Raw genomic sequence first — 12,431 nt, 5'->3', positions numbered from 1 at the left:
ATGCGTTAGCTCTTCTTTCTGCCTTTACTTTTACAACCAAGACAGGCCCTATAGCTTTATTTAGAAAACACCCATCATTAGTAACCACAATCATTCAGCAGACATATTTACAAGGTAAGTGACAGTGGGAAGTAATTAAGTTTAATATAAATCGCACTCAATTTCAAATCTGCAGGCTTCAAAATAATAATTAATAGAAAATGCAGCTTCTATTAAAAGATGCAGTATTTATAGCAATATCTTCTTTCTTTTCCAGCTAAACACATTGAGTCTAGTGGAGATTAACATCCCCTGTCTGTTCATCTTATTTGTGTCAAAGCCTTTTTCTTCCTGTGGTGTACTTCATTGCAAATTACCCACTGCTTTTACTCTTTGTGGGGAGAGTTTTGGCTTTCAACTCAAAAGAATAAAAGAAGTGATGGTGGGGATGGGGAGGAAAACTCCAACGTTGTCCAAAACAGGCTTGTAAATGCACGTACCTTAAGCTGTGGCTTTCTGCTAAGTCTGTGTTTTATAGATCAGTGCCTAACGATGTGTGTTTTGTTTCACAGGTGTCATGCAGCTGACGGGTCTGCTGGTGGAGCTCATGGTCACAGCTGGGGCAGAAATTCTTCATTAAAGAAAACAAAGTGAAATAATCAAGGGAGGTTGGAGCTGTTTGCACAATCCATCAAGTTGATCAAAAAAATTCATCATTTGGGACGACATCCCACTTGCCAGTGGCTGCCATGGCTAGCAAAAGAAAGTCAACAACTCCCTGTATGGTGCGAACTTCTGAAGTCGTGGAGCAGGAAGGTGCCGAAGGCGTAGAGGCTCCTAAAGAGAAGGGGGCTGGTGCACCACAGCAGGACTCTAAAAAAAATTGGCCCTCAGAGAGCTCAGTCAAAGACTGCGAAGTGGTTGAGGCAAAGCCCCCAGCTGAAAATCAGTCCAAGAAACCCCAGGGTGGCTATGAGTGTAAATACTGCCCTTATTCAACACAAAACTTAAATGAATTTACAGAGCATGTTGACACTCAGCATCCAAATGTCATTCTCAACCCCCTGTATGTCTGTGCTGAATGCAACTTCACAACTAAAAAATACGATTCTTTATCTGACCACAACACAAAATACCACCCAGGAGAGACTAACTTTAAACTGAAGTTAATTAAACGCAATAATCAGACTGTTTTAGAGCAGTCCATTGAGAGCACTGCTAACGATGTCCCTGTCACAAGCAGTGGGATAGAAAATGCAGAGTGTGATGATTCACTTCATGGGGCAATTAGTGCCAGCAAACCACCAGTGATGAAACTGGGAAAGCCTAAAGGGGAAACCAAGAAGGGTCCCAAAAAGCCGGAAGAGGGAGTTACAGAAAACCACGTGGATGGCACTCTCCCCCGCATCATAACTGAAGCCACTGAAGCTATTGCTTGTATAAATGGAGACCTTCTCCACGATGTGTTAGCCCACGTTATGCCCTCCGTACAGCTGCCACCAAATATTAACCTTGTCCCCAAGGTCCCGGTACCTCTGAACAGTACCAAATACAACTCTGCACTGGACACAAATGCAACCATGATCAACTCTTTTAATAAATTTCCTTACCCAACGCAAGCAGAGTTGTCATGGTTGACGGCAGCATCAAAGCATCCGGAAGAACAAATCCGAATCTGGTTTGCTACGCAACGTTTGAAGCATGGTATAAGTTGGTCTCCTGAAGAAGTGGAGGAGGCAAGAAAGAAGATGTTCAACGGTACTATTCAGGCAGTTCCCCAAACCATCACTGTCCTGCCAGCTCCTTTGACAACTGCAAAAATGCCCCAGCCCATCATCCAGACAGCTTTGCCTTGTCAGATACTGGGCCAGACCGGTCTGGTTTTGACTCCCGTGTCAAATGGTTCAACCGTTTCCTGTTCACCAATTACGCTTGCTGTTGCCCCAAACCAGGGGCAAAAGAGGACAATACAGACCTTATCAAGTGCCCCAGAGGCCAAGCGTCCTCACATAGTCCAGGTGCCTGAGATTCCTGCCAAGCTGACTGCTGTACCGCTCACGCCAGCCAGTGAGCGAAAAAAGACGAAGGAGCAGATAGCAGAGCTGAAGGCCAGTTTCATGGCAAGCCAGTTTCCCGATGACGCAGAAGTCTACCGGCTGATAGAAGCGACGGGTCTCTCCAGGAGTGAGATCAAGAAGTGGTTCAGTGACCACAGGTACAGGAGTCAAAGAGGCATTGTGCACATCCCTGGCGATGCTTTAGGCAAAGATCAGCTAGCACCTTCAGCTAGTCGACACGGCCGATCGTTTCACCCGTACACAGATTTTACTCCCCAGAGATTCAAAGAGAAAACCCAAGAGCAGCTTAGGGCTCTTGAGGAGAGTTTCTTAAGATGTTCTTTTCCTACTCAAGGAGAATTGGACAGGCTTCGAGTCGAGACTAAGCTGAGTAGGAGGGAGATAGATTCGTGGTTCTCTGAGCGGAGAAAGATAAGGGACAGCATGGAGCAAGCTGTCTTGGACTCAATGGGATCCTACAGAAAAATTAAAGACCAAGGAATTCCCAATGGTGCAATAAGCCAGGCAGAACTGCTGAGTAGCTCGCAGCTCCCTGGTGCTTTATCTGGGTCCTCTGCCACGTTTAAGAAAACCCAAGAGCAGATTCATCTACTGAAAAGCACGTTTGCAAGGACCCAGTGGCCATCACCCCAGGAGTATGACCAGTTAGCATCTCAGACTGGGCTCACAAGAACTGAAATAGTTCGCTGGTTCAAGGAAAACCGGTCTTCACTAAGAACTGGGTCGCTTAAATGGATTGACCAGTACCAGCAGCAGTCTGTTGTCGATGGTCGTAACGAGCAAAGCCAGAAAAAGGGATCAAAACACGTTGAGAGTCCAAAGAATGGTAATGAGGTGCCTCGGCAGCATTACCAGGAGCATAAAAAACTGAATGAAGAGAATGGGGGGAAAGTAGCGGTGAGGGCAAAAAGAGACTGCGAACCATTGAAAGACTCTTTGTTGGGGAATCAAGCGGAGGGTACGGACAGGTTGGAGTGCAACAGCCACGACGGCCACGGCAGTGAGGAGAACGAGGAGCCGGCAGAGGTCAACTGGGTGGAGGTGACAGTGGGCGAGGATGACGCTGCATCGGACTGTACGGACAGCTGGAGCCAAACGGCACCAGAAGGCCAGGCAGAGCTGGCAGACTTTGACTCTGAAAGTATATCTGGAGACAATTCCCACGTATAGACAGGTAATGCTGATGGTGCCCTGTTTCCCTGAGCCTGCCTCTCTTTGGGTGTGCTTCCAGCATCCTGTATCCCCTCTTCGGTATAAATCCCAGGAGCCCATCCCTGCCGGATCAGATCGTTGTGCCTGCTGGATGCCTGAACAAAAGGGAAACCCATCCTGCTTGTAAATTAAAGCAACTGCATGGTAGGGGGAGGGTTAGTGCCATTTGCCTTGTTTCTTGTCTCCTTGTAGGTCAAGTCCTGGATAAGGGAGATTTTTAAAAAATTTTTATTCTGGTTTTTGGGCAGTGAGTGATTCAACCTTAAACTTTCTGCAATTCAACAACCTATGTAACATCTGTTACACTTGATGTAAAACATATCAGCTGAGCCAGGCAAAGAAAAGTAGTAAGTAACACTAGTTGTTAATATGCCCTTTGCTAGCAGATCATTGATTTCCCCTGAGCAGAGGCTGTGCCTGTTTTTGCACCTCAGGTCCTTCCTTTGCAGCAGCCTGCCCTGCTAAGAATAAAAGGTCATGGGGAAAGGGCCCAGGACAGAGGTGCTTCTTTATGCAACATCAAGTGGGGAAAAAAAAAAATGTTTTGGGGACTAAAGTGGCTCATGCAAATATGCTGTCTTCCTCTTGCAGGTGAGAACTGTCTTGAGCCTCACTTTGTTCTGCTTGCTCACTCTAGAGGCTTAGGAAATGCCCCAGACTAAGCTGTGTGGGTGTTTTTAGCAGCTCTTCTTCACAGGATCTTGAATTTAAAAGCAAGCTGCGGGGCCCTTCTTTAAGGGGTTTTTATGTGATCTTTGACAATGTGAAAGGACATGTTATTTGGAGACCTGAAGCCTGTTTCTGATCACAGTTGCACAGGTATAAATCCGGGACGAGCACCGTCAGCATTTCTTGACTTGCGTGTTGAAATGAGTTCAGTGGAGCCTGTAACATTTTGTGCTCAGTATAACTGAGTCTCTCTCCCAAGCGGGAATCTCCTTAAGCTAGAATTTATCCTGCAGAAAGCTCAGCACCCTGCATTAACAACAGCAGGAGAGAACATGTATTTTAGAAAGAGTTAGTAGTTTACTGGTGTCTAGGAGTATAATATACTTCAGCATTTTGTTATTTTTATTTTTTTTTAAAAAAAAAAGGAAATAGAAAAGCCAGGACTGAAAGAAATTCCTCCACATTTACACTGAAGACTTTTACTGTTGCAGCTAGTGGTACTTGAATTGAACTACTCTCTGTTGCAGATGTGCAGGGTTTTTTAGCAAGTCCTTCTGGCCTCCACTTTCTTCCTGTGCAATCCTTGTGCAGAAGTCTCATGGACATTTTCTCTGAGTGGCAGGGAAACCCTGCGGTGGTTTTATTTTGATCCACGAGATTTGCTGGCTAATTTTGTGAAATGTTTTCATGGCACCTCTATCACAAAGTATCTTAAGGCTCCAGACTGGAATGCAAGGCGCTGTCCTGCGTTCTGCTTGCGAAAGTTGGTAATCAGGGAGGTGAGGAGCAGGTTGTGTTACCTGCGTGGCAAAGGCAGAGATTAAAGGAGGAAGGAACATCAGCTGGGGTGCACTGTTATGCTGTAGCCACCTAAGAAAGGAGAGCCAGAGTCCTGCCTGCCTTTTAAAATCAAATGCAAGATGAACAAATGCATTGTGGGATTAATTTTTTTTCCCCAGGGTTATTATTCCAGATCATTTCTCCCTTCCAACTATAAATGATTGTACTGAGGAGAGAGGGCAGGCCAGGGACCAGGAGAGGGACTGGGTAGGAGGGCAGGAGAGGGGGGTTGCCTGAAGCCACTGTTTCTTACAAACCTCCTGTACCGTGAAACCAAGCTCAGCAACAACCCTCTTCCAGCTGTGTAAGTTGGGTGCCCTCATTTTTGTGTAGGGTGTGTTGGGGTGAACCCCTGCCTTTGTGACCTTTCACAGGTGCTGACCATAAAGCTCCAGAGCTGTGGAGGTGCTGAAGTGTAATCAGAAAGGAATCTGAATATGAGCTTTGATCTCAGTTAAACTTTCACTGGGTTCCCCTTATGTTAAGGAGGTTTTCGGTGGCTGGTTCTAAAATACACCTATCGAGAAGAGATGCACTGGAGCAGGGCCCCCGCTGTGAACACTGTGCAGTAAGCCCAGAGGGACGTGTTGTCCTCTGCTCTTTGCCCATTCCTTCAGCATGCTGGCCTGGGGACTTAACAAAAGCCCAAAGTCTTGTTCGTTTTCCTTCATTCTCCCTGAAGTCTCAGCCCAGAAACCCAAGTGTCTGCTCTCCAGTGCCCGCATGGAGTCGTTGTCACAGGTGTTGTGTCATGAGACTTGGAAGCTTTGTACCCCACACTGGTGGAACCTGTGGAAAATCACAGCTGCTGGTTCCTTTTTGCCTCGCTATAAGCTTTTGATCTTATCTTTGTGAAGCCTATCTTTACATAATTTTTAACTAAAACTTTTTTGTGTTAATTAATAAGTCATTATCTTAGGTGACATCCAGGCTCTGACTCGGAAGAAAAGACTGTGTAAAATCCAATGGAGAGCTTGTTTCTGCGTGTTGTCATATAAAAGTTTGATTTGTTTTTTTCCTGACATAATGCTCCTCGGTTCCTTAGAGGTGGTGTGTCGCTGTCCTGGCTGCAAGAGGTGGACTGAAAAGCTGACAAAGAGGCTTCCGCTCCTCTTGAGTCTCTCACACAGCCACAGCCATTAGGTGAAACTTTCACTGCTGAACGCTGCCTTGGGCAGAAACACATTCCTTTGATATTCGTGATGTTGCTATTTTCTCAGCTTGATGTAGGTACTTTAAAGTGAACAGGTTTTGGTGATTGATCTCTAAACTTCTGTTGTTGGCTGAATTTGTGTGCTGCTTCTGTAAAACCTGAGCTCTTCCAGACCATCTTGATCACTTTGCTCTGTTGTGTAGCTTTAGGAGTTTCTGAAACTATTAGGGAGTATTTGTGTTGCAGCCGAGACAGACATTATGCTTTACAAAACTGATTTTTTTCAAAACTGATCTGTGTTTGGCAGGTTCTGCTGCTGGAGCAGCAGTTAGCAGGAGTTTTAGGAGCACCTCAGCAAGAGTGGGATTCATGCCAGGCTCTGAAATACCATCTCTGGGCTAAGAAGAGGCTGTTACTAAGTCCATATCTGAGGCTTTTGGCAAATTGGATTTATTCCCAGAGCAGGTCAGGTTTCCTGAACCGTGAGGCTGGGAGACCTGTCCCTGTAGAATACCAGGGCCTTCCAGATGTTGAGTAGCTGCTGTAGGGTTCGCTAAAGCCATCACTGAAAGTGCTTCAGGTGCTGCATAATAAAGCCTCAGGTCTGCTCTATCAAGAGAGGACTGTAGCTCCCTGTCCATCGATAGAGTTATTCCAGACTTCCACCAGCATGGGTCAGAATTAGGTCTGTTGTCCCCATTTGCACAAGCCAGACAAACAGAAACTGGCTCTAAATTAAATACAGCAAATTGCAGCTCAGACATGAGAGTGGTGCCAGGGCGTGCCAGAGTGGTTGGCAGCTACCAGTGGCTTTCTTCACAGCATTGTCTCCCTCTGGGTTTTTCCCAAGGTCAGTATTTCCTCAACCCAAAGCTTTTGTTTCTTCTCAGAAGCATACTTCCCCCTTCCATCAGCACCTTCTCTGTTGTAAACTTTCTTTTTTAGTTATCTCATGATCTCCATTTTAAGCCCAAACCGTGCAAGGTGTAGGCACCGAAGTCCATGCCTCATGATGGAGGTGAGATAAGTGGACATCCCAGAACATGCATGCCCTGGCTCTTGATGGCTGTGACCACTGCTCAGTGGAGATGTGCCAAAAGAAAACCATGTCTGGGAGTTGCACACCAGGAAAAAAATTTAAAAGAGTTGGAAGGAAGTCACCCTTTGCTTCTGCTCTGTGCATCATTGTGGGCATCAAAGGCGGTCTGGGTCCTCTTTGTGTCCCCACCACTGCGGGAGCTGAGATGTGATTGCTGGTTGCCCAGTGCATTCCTCACTGTCTGGAACTGGTAAAAGTGGAGAGTGCTGGGGTTTCCCTCCCTTTCTGTCCCAGCTCTCATTTTCCCTCTGGTTTAGAGATTCATCCATAAAGCTAGCTATAGTGCCTGTTTCTGGTTTTGGGCTCCAAGGCACCATCCCGAAGTCAGTGTGGGACTGACCAGTGGGTTTTGCAGAACTTGCATCACCCTAAAGCATTTTGAGGAGTGAGACCGAAGTATGGAGGGCTTGCCATTTTCCCTGAAAATGGTGAGGTAAGTCAGAGAGCCAAGCTGTAACACAGTGAAGGACTGCAGAGGGGGAAGCAAAACTCCATGCAGCAATTAAAATTTTCCAGTTAGTTAGGAGGAGCAGGGGGCTGCAGGGATGCAAGGACAGGCAGGACTTTTGCCTTGGGTGTTGGTGCAAGCCAGTTCCCTTTCAATGGGCACAGCCGCGTTGCAGATGCTAAGCAGAGCTTTCTGGTTTTGTGAGAAATAACAGATCTGGTAGCAACACTCATAAAAGGAGTGAAATTACGTGTTAGCTCAGGCTGCGGTAAGTGCTGCTGCAGGAGGGGTGAGGAGGATGGTGCAAGAAAGCTGCCTTGTGCTGCTGCGAGCAGCTCCAGCCCGAGTGGGTGCTTGCACTTTTTGCCAGTTTACATCTCAGTGGGGAAGAACATGCTGAAGATAGTCCCTGCCGTGGAGCCCTTGCTCCGTGCAAGGGAGCTGGGGATATGTGTAGGCGGCAGAGATGTTTTGGGGTTATTTTTTAATCTCTGGTCCATGGTGCAGGAGTCACAGCCGAGCCAGGGAGCTGTTTGGCAGAGCACAGACGTGCAGTTTTTTCCATTGTCTTGCAGTTTGTATAATTATTTTCTAAAATCATGCCCCCCCCAAAAAAAAGTAGCGAGGGATTTTACCAGGGAAGAAAGACTTGTGTGTAGCACCATCCATCCTGGGGTCACAAAGTAACTGCCCCAAACCCACGTGCAGGACATCTTTGAGCCAGTGTGAGGATCTGCCTGAGATGTCTATTAGTGAGGGATCAGCTGAGTCAAAGCTGAGCTCTGTGTCCCTGTTAGAAATCTCTAGGGGGTTATTAGCTAGGTGTTAGAGCAAAAATCCACCACCCTACTCCAGCATCAGACTGTGATAGGAATAGGCTTCAGGGTAGAGTTAATACGAAGTATGGTGTTACCGTGTCTGCAGGGATGTAAAGTGGACGCGGTGTTAGTTGACAGCTTGAGTAGTTGTCCACAGTGCCTTCAAAAATAACTTGCTGCTTTTATAATTTTTGCAGGGGAACTCCTCAGCTGCACTGTCCTGACGTTGGAAGGGGAAATGCTGTCTGAAAATAGAAGAAAACTATTTTCCCGCCTGGGGTGAGATGGTGTGTTACGACTCCAAGTCCTGAACCACACTTGTGGAGGCACACAGGGAGAAATACTCTGGTGGAGCATCATCATGGGATCGTTTATAGTGCCAAAGTCCTACTACTGCATTAAAAAAGAAAAGAAAGAAAGAGAAAAGGGTCCTTGTACATAGGTTTCTCCTTAGCTTCTCTCTCCTACCTACTTTCCTCTCCAGCCTCTACTGGAACAGATTTGTACAACGTGGAAATTTTGTTACCTTTTTAAGAAGTGCAAGTTTTTCTTGCATATAATGCAATTGCAAAATATGGAGGTTGGTTTCGGGGAGGGAAGTGTCTTTTGTGGAGAAGATGAGATTTTTTTTAAAAAAAATTTTTTCTGAAGCGTTCTAAGACAGTTTTTCACTCTTTTGGGGTCTTGTTAGTGCAGATCAACATCTGAGCCCAGATCCCCACCCCAGTTTACATTTCAGCCCAGTTAAATGCGTTATGTGGGGTTGGGAAGGGTCATTCCGAAGTGGTTGGGGTTTGATTTTTTCCTTGTTGTTTTGTTTTATGGCCAGCTGCTCTGCTTCTGGTTGAAGTATTTAAATCTCTGCTTTTCCATGCTCCTGCAAGGCAGGTCTTCTCCAGATCCCCTACTTCTCACAAGCCAGCCCCAGCTGTGGATCTCTGAAGATTTGGCTAGAATGCCTTTTTGCGGGGAGGTGTTGGCACTTTTTGTTCAAACATGCAGCACAGCCCCCAGAGGGGTTGGAGTGAGGAAGTTAAGATGCTTCATAATCCAAACTTGTTTGTGTTTCTTCAGCTGGTACAACAATGGATATCATAACCAACAATCCATCTTCCAGCTTTAGATGTTGTAGTGCACAACAGAGATTTCTGATTAACCCTTGCCACTAAATTTTTAGATCAATCCTAGGTTCCTGAGTGCACTTTTTTCTTTTTTTTTTCCTTCAAATACTGTTAATTTGGATTTGTGTGGGGGTCTCTGTCTGTGCATAGGTGAGGAGGAGGAAAGAGAGTGGGAATGTGGGTGCGTAGGTGAGCAGGTGCAAGAGCCGTCCGTTGCATTCCTTGGTTGGGTTCAGAAAACTTACCCGCCTTTCAGTAAGCTGCACAAATAGGATGCTAGGGAGTTTGAATAAATCCAACTTTTCTAACTTGTTGCTCATTTGTTGTAACTCAATAAAACAAACGCTAAACATTTTGGTAACCTTTTTCTCTTTGCCTTTTTTGGCTTGTTTTTTCCTTTTTTTTTTGGTAATTTTATTCCCTTTAAACTCCAAACTCAAGCCCAGCCAACTCTCCTTGGTGCACAAGAGCTCAGTGTCTTTAGAGCTGTGATTAGGGTTTTAACTGGGTTTGCAGTAATCAGCTTGGCAGACACTAACCAGATTAAAGTGAATTACTGATGTTTATTTCCCTGGTGTTAGGTGTTTCTTCCCTGCAGGAGGAATCAGGTAGTGCCTGGGAATGGGGATTTGGGGGACACCTTTTTTTTGGTTGCAATCACAACCTGAATGAAAGAAATCATCCCTGTGACTCACCCAGATGGAGTTGTATTTATTAATCATCAGCACAATATTTACTTGTCAAGGGAGGTTTGCAGTCAGCAGCAGCAAGCGCTCGGCAAGTTTCCTTGCAGTAGAGTTACCCAGTTCAGTGCCAAAGAAGAGTGAGGGGATGGGGCAGCATTCGCTGTGTTTGTGTGTCACGGGCCAACAGCAAGAGGAGGGGAAGCAACCTCGGCTCTTCCACAGGCACCCCGAGGCTGAGGTCCCACATGTCCCATCACACGTGGTGCTCCACGCCGTCCTCCTGCCTGCGTGGAGGCAGATGCTCACGGTCACATCCGTGCTTCCTGTGTGGGTTGTCAGATTGATGGATGCAAGCATCACGTGGCCAAAAAGAAAATGCAGGTGCTCCTCCAGGACCCTAAAGTTGTAACTGAAACTTAATCGTCACTTCGGTCTGCTTTGCTTACACGAAAGGATGCTAATATTTTAATTGCTCTTGTGCACCATTTTTAACAGCCACTTGGCGGCTTAATATTCCAGTTTGCATCTCTCTGTGTGATGCATGTGTACGTCTGTGTGTCTGGAGCGCTGACCTACTTTGCTTAACCAGCCGCACTCCCAGGTTGCTCAGCAGGAGGTTTACGAAGAACAAGACGCACCTGGGTTTTCTGTATTTGTACAGCCCCAGATATGGTGGGATCTGGGGCCAGGACTGGGGCACTTTAAGATCCCTGCAAGTCAAATAAAACAATAGCAGTGCCCTTGGAGTCCGTCATCACACAGATAATAAAGCTGAAGCTCTCCCATGGCAAACAAACGCGCTTGCAAAAGACTGGCACAGCCTTTGCCGGCGCCGGCAGAGCGGTGACACGGGGTGTGTTTCTGCGGGCACACCGGGGTGTGACACCAAACCTTCGGCTTTCATCAGGGAAAGTTGATCCGGTGGCCCCCGTTTTGGTTTTTTTTCCAGCTTAAAGCAATCCAGTTCCCCACAAAGGTTGCTTCAGCCCGGCTGACAGAACGAGTTCACAAGCTGGGCATTGCAGGCAGGCTTTGTTTTTAATTAATACGGACGCAGCGGCTGCATTTCTAGGAGAGTCCAAGCGGCGAGGCACAATCGGGACATTGTTTGTACACGGCAGCCATTAGGGATGGCCTCGGCCTTGGCGTTTCATTGCACGGGGATGAAAATAAGCTGCTGACACCGAGTTTCCTCCCGCGCAGCCTCGCCTTCTGCGGTGCAGGAGCCCGGCTTTGGCAGCGCCCTGTGCGGCTGAGAGCAGGGCCCTGCACCCCGTCAAGCCTCGCAGCAAGGGGACAGGTCGGGACCAGCAGTCCCCAGTTGCTCAGGTTTTGATTGACATCTTCCCCAATGTGTTTTAAGCTAAGCCTCTTTTAAATCAGAACAACTCCGGTTAACACAGAAACAAACAAACAAAAATCTTAAAAACCCCAGATTTTTTACTTGTGCAACTTTTTTTTTTCTTAGATGTGGTTTGTAGAAAAATCTGTCACTTGGAAGCCAGAAATTATTTGAGTTAGGTGGCCTCTACTTTCTAATTTAGTCTGATTCTAAGAGGATGGGTTTTCATTATATACACAACGTTATTTCTGCCTGATCCATAAGATGCTGGGAAGGGAGCTGCTCAGTAAATGCGCTGCCATTAGCTCCTTGCTGCTGTCAGAGATACAGGGACTCCATGCACGTAATAACACAGGTACAGCTTAGGACAGGTCAGACAGAAGCCTCATTAAACATGATCATGGTGAGAGACCACTGGGGCAGTGGAGAATAACAGCGTTACACGATGGTTTGGGTTGAAAGGAACCTTCAAAGATGATCTCATCCAAACCCCCTGCCATGGGCAGGGACATCTCACTAGATCAGGTTGCTCAACGCCCCATCCTGCCTGGCCTTGGAAAGTTTTGGGGCAGCAACTTAAGCACGTACAAACCTCTCTGCAGTTTGAATGAGTTATTTTCTAGACAAGTAGTGTTTGGGGAGGGGGGAAGGTTAAAAGGAAAAAAAAACTCCACACTTTTCAACCATGTCACTCTAGTGGCCTCATTTTTAATCTCAGATCTCCACTGACCTTTGGAAATTTCATTTATTCCATCGCTTTGAAAGTCAGCCAGTGAGTGGTGCAGGGACTCCGTCTGCTCTAGGTGAAACCCAGCAGTGACAGGGATCACTCTCAGAAGGGACGTCCCAGCACCACATGGACCATCACAGGATAGGTGTGAAGCACCAGATTGGTGAAAGAAATCTTTGTAATTATGACTGTAATAATAATTATGTGATGATAACTTAAAATCTACAGCAACACACAGGAAGATACAGCAACCAGG

General features: G+C 46.5%; 1 protein-coding gene across 1 annotated transcript; it reads left to right on the top strand.

Annotated features, from left to right (window-relative positions):
• The first annotated feature begins 728 nt into the window (after nucleotides 1-728).
• ZHX2 (zinc fingers and homeoboxes 2) lies at nucleotides 729-8,550 on the top strand. Its single transcript, XM_009865478.1, has 2 exons — nucleotides 729-3,231; nucleotides 8,494-8,550. Exon 1 carries the CDS (start codon nucleotides 729-731, stop codon nucleotides 3,225-3,227), a length of 2,499 nt encoding a protein of 832 aa, XP_009863780.1. The 3' UTR covers nucleotides 3,228-3,231; nucleotides 8,494-8,550.
• The last annotated feature ends 3,881 nt before the right edge of the window (nucleotides 8,551-12,431 follow it).

This window comes from Apaloderma vittatum, unplaced genomic scaffold, assembly GCF_000703405.1.
Source record: "Apaloderma vittatum isolate BGI_N311 unplaced genomic scaffold, ASM70340v1 scaffold22632, whole genome shotgun sequence".
NCBI lineage: Eukaryota > Metazoa > Chordata > Aves > Trogoniformes > Trogonidae > Apaloderma > Apaloderma vittatum.
The sequence above is the reverse complement of the archived record's forward strand: the minus strand, read 5'-3'. Positions and strand labels throughout refer to the sequence as shown.